The sequence below is a fragment of the Mizuhopecten yessoensis genome, unplaced genomic scaffold, assembly GCF_002113885.1.
Source record: "Mizuhopecten yessoensis strain PY_sf001 unplaced genomic scaffold, ASM211388v2 scaffold1707, whole genome shotgun sequence".
Taxonomy (NCBI): domain Eukaryota; kingdom Metazoa; phylum Mollusca; class Bivalvia; order Pectinida; family Pectinidae; genus Mizuhopecten; species Mizuhopecten yessoensis.
Genome location: NW_018404181.1, coordinates 29397 through 45314, shown reverse-complemented (window position 1 = coordinate 45314; position 15918 = coordinate 29397). Strand labels below are relative to the sequence as shown.

At 35.7% G+C, this 15918-nt stretch overlaps 1 protein-coding gene across 1 annotated transcript in view; it reads left to right on the top strand.

The window, feature by feature from the left end:
- Nucleotides 1–1948: 1948 nt before the first annotated feature.
- LOC110466787 (tudor domain-containing protein 7A-like) overlaps nt 1949–15918 on the top strand; it is a 39199-nt gene continuing 25229 nt past the window's right edge. The window contains exons 1-9 of the mRNA XM_021523548.1: nt 1949–2037; nt 4016–4255; nt 4539–4644; nt 10264–10372; nt 11455–11748; nt 12631–12739; nt 13596–13652; nt 14954–15118; nt 15543–15617. Of these exons, the coding sequence (XP_021379223.1) occupies nt 4171–4255; nt 4539–4644; nt 10264–10372; nt 11455–11748; nt 12631–12739; nt 13596–13652; nt 14954–15118; nt 15543–15617 (1000 nt within the window). The 5' untranslated portion in view covers nt 1949–2037; nt 4016–4170. The remainder of the gene's footprint in view (nt 2038–4015; nt 4256–4538; nt 4645–10263; nt 10373–11454; nt 11749–12630; nt 12740–13595; nt 13653–14953; nt 15119–15542; nt 15618–15918) is intronic.

Genomic DNA, 15918 nt, shown 5'->3' with positions numbered 1-15918 from the left:
TCACTGAATTCGGTTAAAAAATGGTTAAGTTATAAAGCAAAACGCCGATACATTTCTTTTACCGCTAGTGTAATTAGAATATTTTCCGCCGAATAAAACAATAAACATGAGCGCATATATACAAAGTAAAGTGTATATATGGATAAATGGATGATAATTTCAACTTTCCTCCATCATTCTGTATTTGTACCTAGCCTCCCAGATTATGTTAAGTTACCGTTTTGGTGCGCGTTAGTAGCCTTTTTCTATATACAATGGTACACAGCAGGTCTTCTTTTCCCCAGAAAAAGATTAGGAGTCACTTATTAGGGATTGGCTCTTCTTAGAGCGGTAAAGATAATACCAGGTGTCCCGGAAGGATTAGCGTCTTTTGTTTTATCGACGACATCTATGTGAAATCCAAATAATAGCACGTCCTCTAAGTGAGAACCAGAGTTGTGACAACAATGTACAGTAATGAGCAACATTAAAAGATAGACCTTAATTCTGATTGCACAAAGAAATAAAAACGGTACTGTATTTCCCAATTAGCTCATGACTGCGACCATTAAACTTGATCGTCAACCTGTATCATTGAAAAACCCTTGTGTTGTTATTTTGTCCATCAGCAATCAACATCAAGAAAATCATGATATTTGAAATGAGAACTTGAATACCGAATCAAATGCGACATATACCCCGTAGGTTGGGGAATTAGAAGTGTTACTGTTCAGAAAGGGTAAGTTCGTGATAAAAAGAATCGAAATATTATCGTGCAGCTTAGTAACAACTAGTCATCACTGTTGGTCGTGCTATATTGCAAGCAGGAGATATTTTACAATGAAAGAACCTGATATCCGTCTCCATCAAACTAAAACATCTACTGTTTTAGCTTGTTTTGGCATTTGAACTTATTGTATGGTGTCGAAACATCTCGTCTTTTAGGGGCGAACATTGGTTAATGAAGATTTGCTTTTTATGGTGTGTTCGGGGCGAAAAGACGAAGCAACGACAATTAGCAACGAAATGGATCAAATCAGACAGCCTTCGTGTGAATAAGGCTAGTGTTCAGCCATCAGACCAATTCAGAATGCTCGACAGAGCACATGTACTTTTCTAAAAAAAAACACACTTTCGTCCCTGAGTGTCCTTAAATCAGTACACGTAACCTGTAATGTATAATGATTCGGTAAGAACGGCAATGCAAAGATTTTTCGTAAATTGATGAACATACAATGATAAATATGCTCCGTACATGTATATCTGCTTCGAATTTTTACTATATTGATTAAAAAAATGTTTTCAATGTTTTAGCGGTTTATATATTGCTCATTACACTGACTTGAACTCAATCTTTTTACACGAATCATTCGAGTAAAAGCCGAGACTATTTCGCAAAATATACCAGTGTCATAATTTATTTGAGTCCGGTGTAGAGGATCTTAAATTACCGGTATCAGTACCCCGGTATTAAACTTAATTTAACTTAACTTGTACCACTCATTGAGACCTCTGGCTAGAATCCCTTACCTGGTTATATTGACATAAGGTTAACACGTTATTTGTGTAAACAATTATTTATATAGTCAATAGTTTCTGTTTCATAGCGTAAAAGATCACTTTATTTTAAAAGCTAGATGCTACATCATGTGACATTACAATCTAGTATCAAGACCCCCGCGCGCTAACATCCGGGCAAACACTATTTAACGTTATATGATTGATTGAATAGAAGTTGAAATAACTTGTTTCATGCATGATTGTTGTAAAATACGTTAAGTTTATATTTTTTGTTTATTTCGTTTGAGTGGTTATACGTACGCTTCACTACCTAGTAATTCGGTTATTCAGCAGGCGAAGGAGACATGAAATACGCCTCTAGAATTATGAATGGCCGAGAAATTATAGTGTGAGACCTTATGTGGCGCTGTATGAAGAGTTACCGAACTTGCCATAGCTCTTCTATATTACGAGTTCCTCTGAAAAGCCAAAAAAAAAGTAAGCAGACGGGAAAATTTTTCGATATCCAGTGTTAACCTATTTTGCGCAGTGTTGCAGGTTTGTATTAAATAGATAACAGCAAAAATACGACAGTTTCATTTGATGCTATATATGAGTGACATATAGGCAGACAAATTTTATAATTGAAAAATTGCCTCGCGCCCATTTGGCATTTAGCAACACGAGGTCAAGATGTGCAGGTCACTAAATCACTGTTAGCTGTCATATATTTCCAAAATACTTCCTCTTAACTGTGACAACATATTTAATGTATCGTCCCTCATAACTTCGATCTAACAAATCGTATTTTATTTTGGTAGAAAATGGTAAACTACGTCCTAAGCTACATGATAGTTTCTTTGTATCTTGTCGACTATTCCAAGTTAAGCATACAATGTAGCTTACGGTAATAAAATATAAAAATAGTCTTTTTTCTTGAATCACACGAGGTACTTAACGCCTTTTTTTTATTATGAAAGACGTATACGATTATGACATTTGAGTTCACTTGTACCTGCCATGATATAAGATGGAAAAATACTGTCTTACTGGCCTAGCTTTTCCAGCGATGTGTGACCCTGGTGCTGGCGGTATAACCCTAGGATTCGCTCACAAGGTAGTTCAACAATTAATGTCGTGTCTGGTCAGTGGCTGGATTGGTGTCCACCGCCATATTACACATTATACTATTGAATTATTGTCATGTAGATCTATCCAGGATATAAGTCTGAAATAACTGATTATCTCCCTTTATAATATTTGGACTGAGCAGAGGTTATAAATCAGAACGTCCTCCATGAAAAAAGTGCATACTGGTTTAGTGTGCTCTTCATTTAATATTTTCTTGTATACTAGAATATGTACACATACAAATACTTTCCGATCACAGATGGAAATGTTATCCAGTGATTACAGAATTCTTGTCCTGCTGATTATGGGGGCATTTTGGCCCTTAGCCTGACACCAGACTTAGATATTTTGACAAATAGATGTGCTATTGGGCCAGAGTGCACTACTATATGAAAACGTTGAATTCTCCGACACCATTTAATATCAAACAGTTTTGAGGTGCTGACAACAAAAATCTACTATAATACAACACATACCTTACATATATTGATAAATACATTATTTATAGATCCAAAACCACCCTTATCACCAACAGCTGCTACATTCCATCAGTAGAGTCCTCAGTTTTCAATCATTCAACATTTCCCACTTGAGCGGTGTCCAGACAGAGATTTATTACAGCTGTACAGACAATCTCTGATTGCAGCTTTACTTGATCCGTTTTTATACGCCCGTCGAATGACGTACGGGACGTACTTTGTTTTCTCACGGGCGGGTACACATTAGTGTCCGCTCAATAACTTGAGTAATGTTGAATGGATTCATTTCAAATTTGGTAGGAAGGTTCATTGCCATGAAAGCTCGGACAAGTTCGTTAACCAAAATTATTTGCGGGTTATTTACGCAGTTATGGTCCTTTGTAGAATTGCCGAAACAGTTTCTGCTCAATAGCTTCAGTTATTTTGAATGGATTCATTTCAAACTTCATAAGAAGGTTAATTTCTATGAAACTTGCACAAGTTCGATAACCATTATCTGCCTGTTATTAAGGGAGTTATGGCCCTTTATAAAATTGTCGTAACACTTTCAATAACTTGAGAAATTTTGAATGGATTCATTTCAAACTTCAGCCATAATTTACGGACTTAAGGCCTTTAGTAGAATTGTCGGAACACAATTTCTGTGCAATAACTTTATGCACTTATGGTCTTTTGTGGCAAACTGCTCATTCAACATCTGACGGGCATATCATGTACCACTTCGCAGAACTCTTGTTACTGTTTAGGTTCTAGCTGGTACTCAAAGATTTTTAGTGATATTGTTTTGTTTCGCTCGTTCACTTGATGATATAGTTAACCCTTACTAAAAAATGTAAAATAGTTCAAATCCTTGTTTAGAAGTGTTCTAAGTAGGACCTTCTTCTGTTCTACGTGGCCCTCTGTATTACTCATTGTTGTATTTTCAGATTGTTTTAAGACTGAAAACTTTGGTTGTGCATAGAGCGACAATACATAAACTGTCAAGATTGTTCTTCATAAAGAAGAGAAGTAATAGGTCGTGAGACTCCAGGTTTTCGCTGTAGTGCCCCTGTAGGCCTGGAGCCCCTGGGGTACCATCACCATGGACGACGTAGCCAGTGTAAAGAGCATGCTCAGGGCGGTGCTGATGAGCTGTAAGGAAGGGGTGGCAGCTCATATCCTCCAGAGTAAGTTTAAACATTGTTCTTTAGACAGATGCATGTTCAGATTCTTTATTTCAAAGAAAAATGCCCGATTTACAGAATCTTCTATATTTGCCCTGGGTCATCAATATAGGTCTCTGATCCATGTAACCAACCCTTATTAACAGATTTTTTTGAGTTCTTGCAAGGGATCATTTATCATTTAGCTGCAAAAAAAAAGTTACTACTACCAACAAGCTGAAGAAATTATTCATCCATAGGCAAACTGGTTTCTCTACTGTATACCTGACTATATGTTACTTCACAGGAGATTATCGAGAGATGACCGGTGAACCTCTGCCATTCAGGAAGCTTGGATTTAATAACCTCGATGACTTCATCTACAGCATTCCTGACGTGGTTCAAGTACGCAAGTAAGTATAATGTTGGATAAAGATGTCAAAATCCCTAGGTCTTTCTTCCCTGTTGTCATTACCACACGAACCCCTCTTGTTCTGTACTAAGTTTCAAGAAAGAACGGCATAAGAATGTCATTTTTGATGAGTGATCAGTCCATTAGCTGCTATAAAGGTCCTTGTCTTTATGAAATAATTGTCATTTGGTTTTTTTTCTTTCATATTTGACACATGTGTTAGGTAACGCAAGTGTCTAGGGGATCGCGCATACTACGAAATTTGTTTAACGTGGAACTGCACTATCGATACATACGCCATCTATGCCTATATGTAGTCTTTCTCTCCCTATATGACAGCTGAAATCTCCTTATATGGATGTCATTCATTCACATTTCATTCATATGCAAATGTTTTTGGCAGCGACCCCTAGCATTTTCATTCATACCGTAGTGAGGCCATTTTGTAGTTTGCCAACTTATAGGCAGAGAAAGCATTCACGTCGATACTTTCTTAACTAGCCATATGTATGTGAAATATACAACAATGCATGTATTTTGTGAGTATACAATTAATAAAAAATATTCTGATTAATTTTCTGATGATGCTGTGCTTGCTGAAACTGTGCTTCCCGCACTCTTCCCCGAAGCGGATGGTTTCCTCGTACAGACTTACTGTAGTGTTCCTACCTAACTACAGTACACAGTTCCCGTCAATGTTTGGGTCACTTAACGTTTTGCTTTATATCACAAATATCACCACTGCAAATAAGCCTGAAATTATACCACTGACCACTTGAATGTGACTATTCTTTCCTGCAGAATTAAGAAACTTTTTCCAACGTGTTCTGTCCATTTCAGTATAGTCACAGAATAAATCGACAGGACCAATACATTAACACAAAAGAACTGTAAAGCTAACCATGCTTTGATAACTTGAGCTACTCCTCAAACAGCAAGCAGCCAAGCTGGCTGGATGTGGCCAAAGGTCACCGCCGTGGTTTACCTGTATTTCTGCAAAACCTTATCTCCCTTAGTAGAACATTGGACTAACCTGATCAGCCGGATTTGAATGAAGTCGGTCTATTTGTAAGGTCGAACCATATTTGTAAGTTCGCACAAAGCTTTATCTCCCTATCAGTCAGAATTTTGAAGATTTTGTGCCGCTTTTGAACACAAGTAAAATTAAAAGAAGTACTAGCAGAGACGTATATATTGTAATATATACGTCTTTGGTAATACACATAATATTTGATAATATCCATGAATTGTTTACTGATAATGAACGGCAAAGATGGAGTGTGATATTTACTCTATCAAACATGAACATCGCAAGATATTTTATCAGTACTAATGAAACATGATACGGTGTGTTTAAGACGTGTAGGATTGAAAGACATGTTTGTTACAAACTTGTTACACATTTATTCAATTTAATAACGCAGTGTTTCTATATTTACTGTTTTATGTTGTAAAATATATCTTTGCTATATAATAGGAGTTTTTTGTACTAGAGTGGAACCTACTTATTATGATGTCGCTTATTATAATTCTTTTCCCATGTACCGATTTTATCTTATAACTAAGCAAAAAAATCGTATATTATGATATGGTCAAAGGTTGGACCCCGTTATTACAATATATTTTTCTGCCATGAATGGATTTTATAAGGTAAAAACTCAGGTAAGTTGTCGTGTTTGACACCAGGACATTTGAACAATAGGTCGGGCTAACTGTACATCGCCTGAGGTGATCAATTGTCCACTCCAGGTAAAATTTTCACACCTCGCTTCACCCCCGTCGTTGGAAAACAATAGATCGACCATCGCTTTCTCACATATTTTACATAACACATCACTTACATAATAAAAATACACATATGAAAAATATGCCCAGCAATACTGACTTACGAGACACTACTTAAAATTTATATATATTAAAACATAGAATCCATTAATGNAAGCATGCATACAAGTATGCCGCATCGCATATAAAACCTCGTCAGGTCTTCGCAAGGTGGGGAAAACAGGCGACTTTCCTTCGACCTACCGCCTTGTGTCAATTCCCGCCGCCATGACAAAAGTACCGAAAGAATAGNCGGTTGGGCCAATCCCTACCGACAAGTCTCCCCTCCCTCACCATCGAGACCTCGATGATTGGCAATTACTAGCACATCAAATACATATAAAATACATGAATTAGATTTACTAAAATCATTAAAACTGTATAGTAAATGGTGAAAGTATCGTAATGTTGCCTACTAAAAGCAATAATATGAACCATATATTACGAGGTATATAGTCATAAAAAATCGAAAATGCATATCAGGTTTTAAATACTACGTCTCCTTTTCATAAAAAGGAAAACTGACTTAGCTAAGACAGGTTGAAGCGATTCTTCATTCATAAGAAAAATAAATTGTTCGTTATGGTCCAATAGAAAAATGATTAATCTAAATTACTTGCTCTTTCAAACAGAGGGACTCGAAGGTCGAAATATAGGTTACATTCACATAAAAAGTGGATTTCATTCTCAATTTTATTATTGCAGAAATTGCACAGCCTGTCATTTAATGGAGTGACTGGATGTGTATATCTACCCGTTTCTATAAGTAGCGGTAAGCTGCCACTTCTTAACTTGGCTAATACACTACGGTGTGGTCTCTGCATTAAAGTGGTGATGTAATGTTCCGGTTGTAAATCTTTTTTGAATAAACGATATGTTCGTAATTTATTGCCGTTAATGTTACCTTTATTACCAAAGACTGGAGAACCACGTCTCTTCATCCTTGATGAACATTTTCTGTTTGATTTTTGACATTACACTGTAGGACTGTGTATGATGAAATGGAAATGATTAGGCCAATCTGATTAAAATCATCTTTTACATGGCTCCGTTAACCTACCGACATTTTCTGACACAAATTCTGATAAGAAATTAAAACGAGCATGCCTTCCATTTATATCAACGGTTGCCTTGACACGTCATGTGAGGAAATCATGCCGATTCAATGCAAATTTTACTCCAGAAGGAAGACGTGTGTTTTTAATCATTTAAGCAATGGTTTCTCTATTGCATTACAAGTTGATTTCCCCGTGTCTACGTTAAAAAGTGTCAAAATCGGGGCATGCCGTACTAACACCATGGTGCCGGAAATCGATCCAAAGTAAACGTTATTGTCGTAAACAATTGACGACTACTGCTTTATTTACAATATACACCATTTTGGTTGAACATAATATTTGATTATTAAAAAAATATTTTGTGTTTTTAGTTGTTATTGTTTCTATGCAATTTGATTTAACCACACGGCTTGCGAGGCATGTGATATGTCACGTGATAGTAATTTGCATAGTGCGGCAACTATTGTGACGCTTATGGGCCAAAATGTAACTCGCTGTATGGTGCAAAAATAGGTAAATCATGACTATTTATATCACTTCTTTCATCTTTATCATGACTGTTTATATCACTTTTTTCATCTTATTGACTGTTACATTACGATATCGTTAGCTAGGATGAAGTATAACGATAAATGTAGTTATTATAGTTCCTGCTCGAAGTTATTTGAAAGCGAAAGTAGAATTTACATACTGATCATTACGACAAATGAAATCTTCTCGAATTTTTTTCAACATGCTGATATCAATGACAATTAACAAATGATTTCAATAATTACTTTATCAATTTGTATAAATATCTTATCAGGTTTCCACATTAATCTATGTCTGATGATTATAGGGCATCTCACTTCCTGTTTAGACAACATAAAAAAGTTCGAAAACAGCTTATTATTTTTTGTTTGTTAAATATCGTTTATTATATTAATTTTCTCTGGGAAATAGAAAATCGTAATAACCGGGTTCCACGGTGCTGTTATTATTTATTTCTGACAGAATTTCGGACTCCTGTGGTGCAATGCAGGACATTGCACTTGCCAAATACATTTCAAATGTTGCATGTGGTCAGGTAATATTATGTTTTTAACAGAGCAATTATTTTGGGGAAAAGTTTATGGAATTGTCGGGGGCTTGAAATCCCCGAGCACTCATCCCTTCGATGGCCGATTGGCACTCATATTACAGTTGCATACCTGCCAACCCCGGATATACTAAAAGAGGGTGATGACCCTCTTTTGAAAATAAAAAAAAGGGTCATAGTGCGCGACGGCTTTTTTCGCAACAAATATAAGAAAAATAGATATTAAATTATAACTTAAATATTTTAATGATGTAAAAGTTACATTCTACATTCATTGAACTGTTCTTCCAGCAGACCTAGCTGATCCTCATCCACAATACCAAATTCAAAGCTGAAAAATAAAAAGATTTGTCAACAACACAACTTATAAAATTAATTCATAATAATATATATGATACTGTGTTTTCACAGGCATTTTTTATGTCAATTGAAATGTCCCCTCTAGTTGAGACCATAGCGCCCTCATATCCTCCCCACCTAGTCACTTTCTTAATTGGTTGGTGCATTTCGCAACAGTTCATGGGGCCCCTTTATGGGTATTGAGTCTCGTATTGGTATGGAATCAGAACTTTACCATTAACATAATCATACGAAGAGGTGTATACTGACATATGACCTATGGCAAAATCCTAGCTGACCTAAAGACATTTGTGACACACGTGCACTGCTTATGGTCTATAGGAAATATATGTTTTACCCTCTACCAATAGGCACTCAGGAGATATTGCAACAGTCATATAATTATTCATTCGGAAGTCAACTCTCTATTTATGGCAGAAGCAGAGCCCAAAAATTCTTGAAGCAGTACTTGTTGTTGGTCCTCGGAGGGAAAACACATTTCAGACTATTGCCAACACAGACATTAGATAAGAGTAAATATTCGTTCACATTATTTTCAGGAAATTTAAATGGTGTTTATCCTGCATCTCAACTGACTGTTTTGCGTTCGTTTTTTCCTAAAATGTTATATACACATATATAACTGGAAATATCAAGAAAGCATGTGTCTGGAGTATCTTCAGTATTTTGATTCACACAACAGTCAAAATATTTTGATGTACATATTTTTGAAAAACTTTCACTGTCATAGGTTAAAAAACCTATAGTAAATAGCTTTGTTTTGCTGTTTTTCATTTTTGCCATACCATGTATAGTCTGTACAGTATGTACATATATCTAGGTCATAGAAAAGTGTTGACTTGGTTTATTAACTTCACAAGTTCAATATGTTATAAATACAGAAACAGAAAATAAGTCAGAAATATAGTCAGAATAATACTAATTTCTAGTTAAAATATTTACAAATAAATATATTTGTAATTTTAGAAAAATTTCAATTCAATATTTAATTGCTCATTTTTAGTTACCGTACATAGTAATTTGAAGGCAAATGTCAAAACAACAATCATATAAAGAAACTTAGACATTTTGAACAACATGTAACTTACACAGACCACCTACGTTCCCTAGTTCAAGTGACGGTTTTATCGATAAACAAGAGTGGAGCATAAGTTGAATAGTGTCGGTAAATAAAATTTGTATTAAAGTATTTGTGTTTAGCAAAGAACAAATCTTGAATAAATTTAAGTTTAATTAGTCATTTGTCAGTTGTGTATTATAGCCACACCTAAACAAGAACATTGTATGTGATGTATTCCAGAAACAACCAAGGGGACATAACCTATCATGCCAAGGCAAGCCAACAGACCGCTCACATCCAAAACATGGTCTCAAAACAGAGAAACACAAAGAAAAAACGTAAACTGATGGTGAGTTATTATCTAAGGAGGTCAGTTCAACAAGTTAACCTTGATGTTGTTAATGATTTTTTTTGTGATTGTTTGGATTAATTCAATACCTCTGTTGACAACAGTCCACCAAAGTGATAATCTGAGCCTGAGTGTTCAAACATAGCAACTGTTCATATCAATAATGGTTGTGCAAGTATATGTAGGCAGTTGGCTCTGAGATCATGAAAAAATCTTAAGACTTCTGTTTTTGCTTTGCCTATCAGGTACATGATGTCACTTATTAGTGGCCGAGATGGCCAAGTGGTTAATGCGTCTGACATTCTGCTACCACTAGCCCTCCACCACTGGGTCGCGGGTTCGAGACCCATGTGGGGCAGTCGCCAGGTACTGGCGGTCAGTCAGTGTTTTTTCTCCGGGAACTCAGACTTTCCTCCACCATCAAAACCTGGCACGTCCTTAAATGACCATAGCTGTTAATAGGACGAAAAACACAAACAAACAAAATGTTATTAGTGATTGGTTAAGTCGAAACTTAAGACAGTTTAGACTTAATATCGTTTCATGATCTTGGGGCCAGATCTCATTCCTGCTGATGAAAAGCCACAGCTGTTATTATAAACATGTGCTATGAGGGTCTTTTAAATAAGAACTTAAAACATGAATAAAATTATAACATATAGCAATGTTAAAGTATCTAGATCTGGTGCAGGGTGAATTATATTTACTGATTCTGAGTATGTGTTATAACTGTGCTTGGTTTATGAAATACTTTTCTTTTATTCTTTATTCTTTTATTCAATTACAAATATGAAGACCTTAACCCTTTCAACACTGTAGACCATAATGGACTCGTCCAGATCAATGCATGGTATAGTCTACTAAAGTTACATAGGGGTGAAAGGGTTAAGTCTTTTGTGCAGTCAAAGCGCACTATCTTTACAGTAACAGTTGTCATGTTTAAGACACTTAGTAAGACATGAAATGAAAACTAATTTAAGATGCTATATGTATTACATTGATACATTTCTATTTATATGATCACAGCTTATAGTGAGTTGACCTACTGTCATAAAGCTTTATTATTGTATGTTGTATTGTAGCCTCTAAAGAGAAGACCTGCCCCTCAGTCGTATGTGCCACGTCCGTTATATCCTCGAAATTCCCGCCCTCCAAATCGTAATCAGAATACATACAACAGTTCATGGTCATACAATTACCCCAAGCCTGCTTATAAATCACCGCTGTACTCGCCACCGAAACCGTCATATAGCGGTCTCCAGGTGCGCCTGTCTGACACGCCAAACCAGACCAACAATCAACGCTCTGTCACTTTTGAGGAGATTGGACGCAAGACATTTAGTCGGGCGATGGACGATGCTAACAGTGATAGACATGTAAGTATAGTGTGGTTAAATTGTACATTATGTCCCGTGGTGTAAAAAAAGTTTCTGGATACTAGCCTGGGGCTAGTAGACACAAATAATCCACTAGCGCGACAAAGTTCTACAAAATCGATCAAGCTTACAACATAATCCTATGATCTGTTTATTCCACATTCACTGATGGATATGTTTTCCTTTTAAAAAATACAATTTAATTTTATCTTATTATTGAATAACTAAATGTCTTTAAAGTAATAGAATCTTGAAAAAAAATAATATCAGTTCGGATACCGGTTCCAGTATAAGAAAGCATAAAAAACAAACATGGCAGTCTTGCCAACTTTTCGACTGATGAACTTTATTTCTGTACCGCACATGCTTATGTCAAATAAAAGAGAATGATTTGCAACACTTTCACTATTCCAAGCTGAAAATCTGGTAGCCCAGGGCGTGGGGCTAGTGGATTTTTACATCCCTGATGTCAGTAATTTATTTCCAACCCATATAATTCGTAGAATTTCATATTGTTTTAGGGTGTATGTAAAAGAATATTTTCAATTTATGCAGAAAATATAGTTATACTTATGAAAATTTATGAAAATGCCTATATTGTAAAATAGATATGCTACACTAAATTTTACAAGAGTTATGTCCCTTGTCTGATTCCTCCATGACTTTTGAGCCTAATGACATGATTTGAAATATATTGTCAAACAGAACCAAGAAACAAATCAAAAGCACCTGGGCCAATATTCATGAAACCGTTCTCATGCTCAATAGCTATAATTACTTGTCTAGCAAGATCCTGGAATAAGTGATTTAGAAAAAAATGAATCATCATCATCATTGGATGTTTCAGTATCATAAACACAATTATTATTTTAATTATTATAGGACGAGCGGCGATCCTTTGGATCACGGTTTGATATTCCACCACGATTCCGGAACTTACAGCAAACAGAAACCAGTCGACAAACAGTAACCAGCCGCCCAGCATTACTGAGTAAGATTGTAGTCGTAATACATCCAGGAGAGTAGCATCTTTTAATTAAATACAAATACATACGTAAAATATTTCACAAAACATCTTTTTGGTGTGTCCTCTAAGTTATTTTACACAAATTTAGTTATGAAATAGAATTAATAATGGAGGATGATGTTAAATTGTGTCTGCTAACAGTTTGTTTAGTTATCACACACTAAAGTGACTTGTAAAATATAAAAGACATTCCTCACAGTACAGTGATGTATGGGCTTCTGGGCTTTTAACATTGGATCTCAGAACTATGTGAGAGAAGGAAGACTGACTTCCTCACCTAGCTGTAAAGTACAAAAATAAAAGGGGCAAGTTCTGATAGTTACGTTGGCCATTACAAAAGTTCCACAAACTACCTTGCAGTCATAAATGATAGAACAGAGATCACTGAACAGTTTGCTATACATCTAGTCGAACCTCGTTATCTATATACAAAAATGCGTGTGAAATCAGGCAGTATCTGAATTTCCACCAATTACAGGCTGTTGCAGCCATCTTGGTTGGGCAGCTGCGAAATATTTTGCCGCAGTTTAACTTTTGCCTTTTTTGCTCTCTGAAATTTATCTCAGGAGCTAACAAAAGCAAACAACATAGAAAACATATCAATAAAATGTGTAAGGCGAAACTACCACTGGGCAGGAACAGATGTTACCAGCTGAGGGCACAAGTTACCCGTTATATAGTAATATTTTGCTAGATATTTCCCATAAAAAAAATTGACTTGATAACTCCCTCTCTCTGGCCATGAAACAAAAAATAATAAGCCTGTCCTAGGAATGGCATTGGTATCAACTTTGTCTAATTCGTCATCTTTCTTAAACAGAAACACCAGCTAAGAAAGCACTGCCACATAGCCTGGAGAAAACAGAATTCGACACAGGTCAGTAATGAACGCTTTCAGAGGACAGTAAAAAAATAGTTTTACTGTGGTCGTGATAAGGGTGCTGTTAGAATTTTAGGACCATTATTAATATAGTAAAATTACATGTCAGATGTACATTTTGACCAAGATAATGTATAGTTTATTTACCATGTTTATCCTGGGAAAAGCCCAGTGAGCCGCAGACGCTATGACTCAAAGAAGGGGGTGGGATTATCGTAAAGAAATCAAATAGCAATTGTTTGAAAAGTTTTCTACTAAATTATATTTGAAATTATTAGGTTTATAACCAGGCATGGGCTTTTTGGTGGATAGATATGGTAGTACGAAATATTATTATTGAAATATTCTAAGCTTCAAGTTCTGTTGAGGGGTTCCAGATGTTTATACCAGTGATACAAACCACACAAAATGTTTATAACATTGATACAAACCACACAAGATGTTTATAACATTGATACAAACCACACAAGATGTTTATAACATTGATACAAACCACACAAGATGTTTATAACATTGATACAAACCACACAAGATGTTTATAACATTGATACAAACCACACAAGATGTTTATAACATTGATACAAACCACACAAGATGTTTATAACATTGATACAAACCACACAAGATGTTTATGATATTGATACAAACCACACAAGATGTCTTTGAAAGCATTTTTCCAAGCTGCAACTTCTGAAGAACATGCAGCCTGTATCTACTTTATTTTTGTCTGTATTGATGTAATAATTGATAGACAAACAATCTGAAGGTTCAAAGTTGAATACAATCACTACTCAATCTTCTAATAAATTGAAGCTGCCAAAAAAGGGTGTGTTTTAGTTTTCTCAAAATCCTTACAGCAATTCCGTAATTTTTCTAAAATATAGCTTTATAAGAAGAAAGGAGCTTAGTCTTGGTTGTACACTCAAAGGAAAGGGGTGTTTTAGTTTTCTCAATCTCCTTTCAGGAATTTAGTAAATTCAAAAGTTTACTTTACATTGACCAAGCTTACACTGAAGTATCTGACCATGTGCTGCAGTTGAAGTGTTGTATCATGTCTAATTTCTTAGACATTTTAGTTCCTTATATTGTTAATAATTTTTATGTTTATTTGATTCATGCTTTAAGATTTTATCCAGGTAAATATCTGTTTTAGAGTTATGAAATCAGCTTGATAATATTCAAAAAAATGACGAAGTTTTCTGTAAAATATGTATTTTTACAAATATTTGGTAATTCCTTCATTTGGTTTGTATACATTCGTATTAGGACATAATTATACAACAGGATGTATTTATCAGTGATCGATGGACGGAAGTTCTACGAAAGGCTGGAGAAATATGCACGCCAACATTTTGACTTGACCTCTTTGGCCATGGAGTTCAGTACGCTACCAATGAAAATTGGCGGATCACAAGGATACGTCAGCTCCCTCACCTTCAGTGGCAAGGTTTACGGCAGTGAGGGTACGTATCTAATGAAGACTGTTGGCTCATGTCGGGGGTGTACTTAATGGTGGATTTTCACCAACATTTCATAAAATGATCCTTAGATGGAGGGAATCAGAAATTATGTCAAAGATAAGGATATCTCTGGAAATGGGGAGGTTGAGTGGGTAAATAAGGGGTCTCCTAGTGCGATACCTTCAAACAATGTAGTTACTGGTAGATTTTGATGAAATCTTTCATTGTTCACTCTGCCCTACATTTGGTGACACTTGCCCCACTTTTATTTGTATCAAATAAGAACCTACACAACATACTGATCAGTGTATTTATGTTACCTACTTAAACTCATCGCATTGTTAAGACCCTTGACCTCTTGTTATGAATACAAATTGTAAATTCAAAACTTACATTTGGTTACTCCTGTTTATACTGTTTGTCACAGATGTCTTTGAAACCCCAGAAGAGGCAACTTATGCTGTGGCCAAGAAGGTGTGTCTAGATCTGGAGTCCAATACAAGTAAGTGACATAGTTATTATACCTCCTAAAGGTGTGACTAGATCTGGAGTCCAATACAAGTAAGGCCAAATAAAATTAATTACTTGGTTCTCAGGCCAATTTTTTTCAAAATAGATGCGGCGGGGCGGTAATTTTTTTTTCATTTTACATGGCAAAAACGAGACGAGGGCAATTTTTTTTTTATTGTGTAGTTTGTAAAACGTTCATTGTGGACATTACCTTGTCTTTTTATAGTTGTGTAGAGACCCGTCATAGAGCAAGCCTCCGAAAATCCCCCCACGATGTTCCAGACGAGAATCAC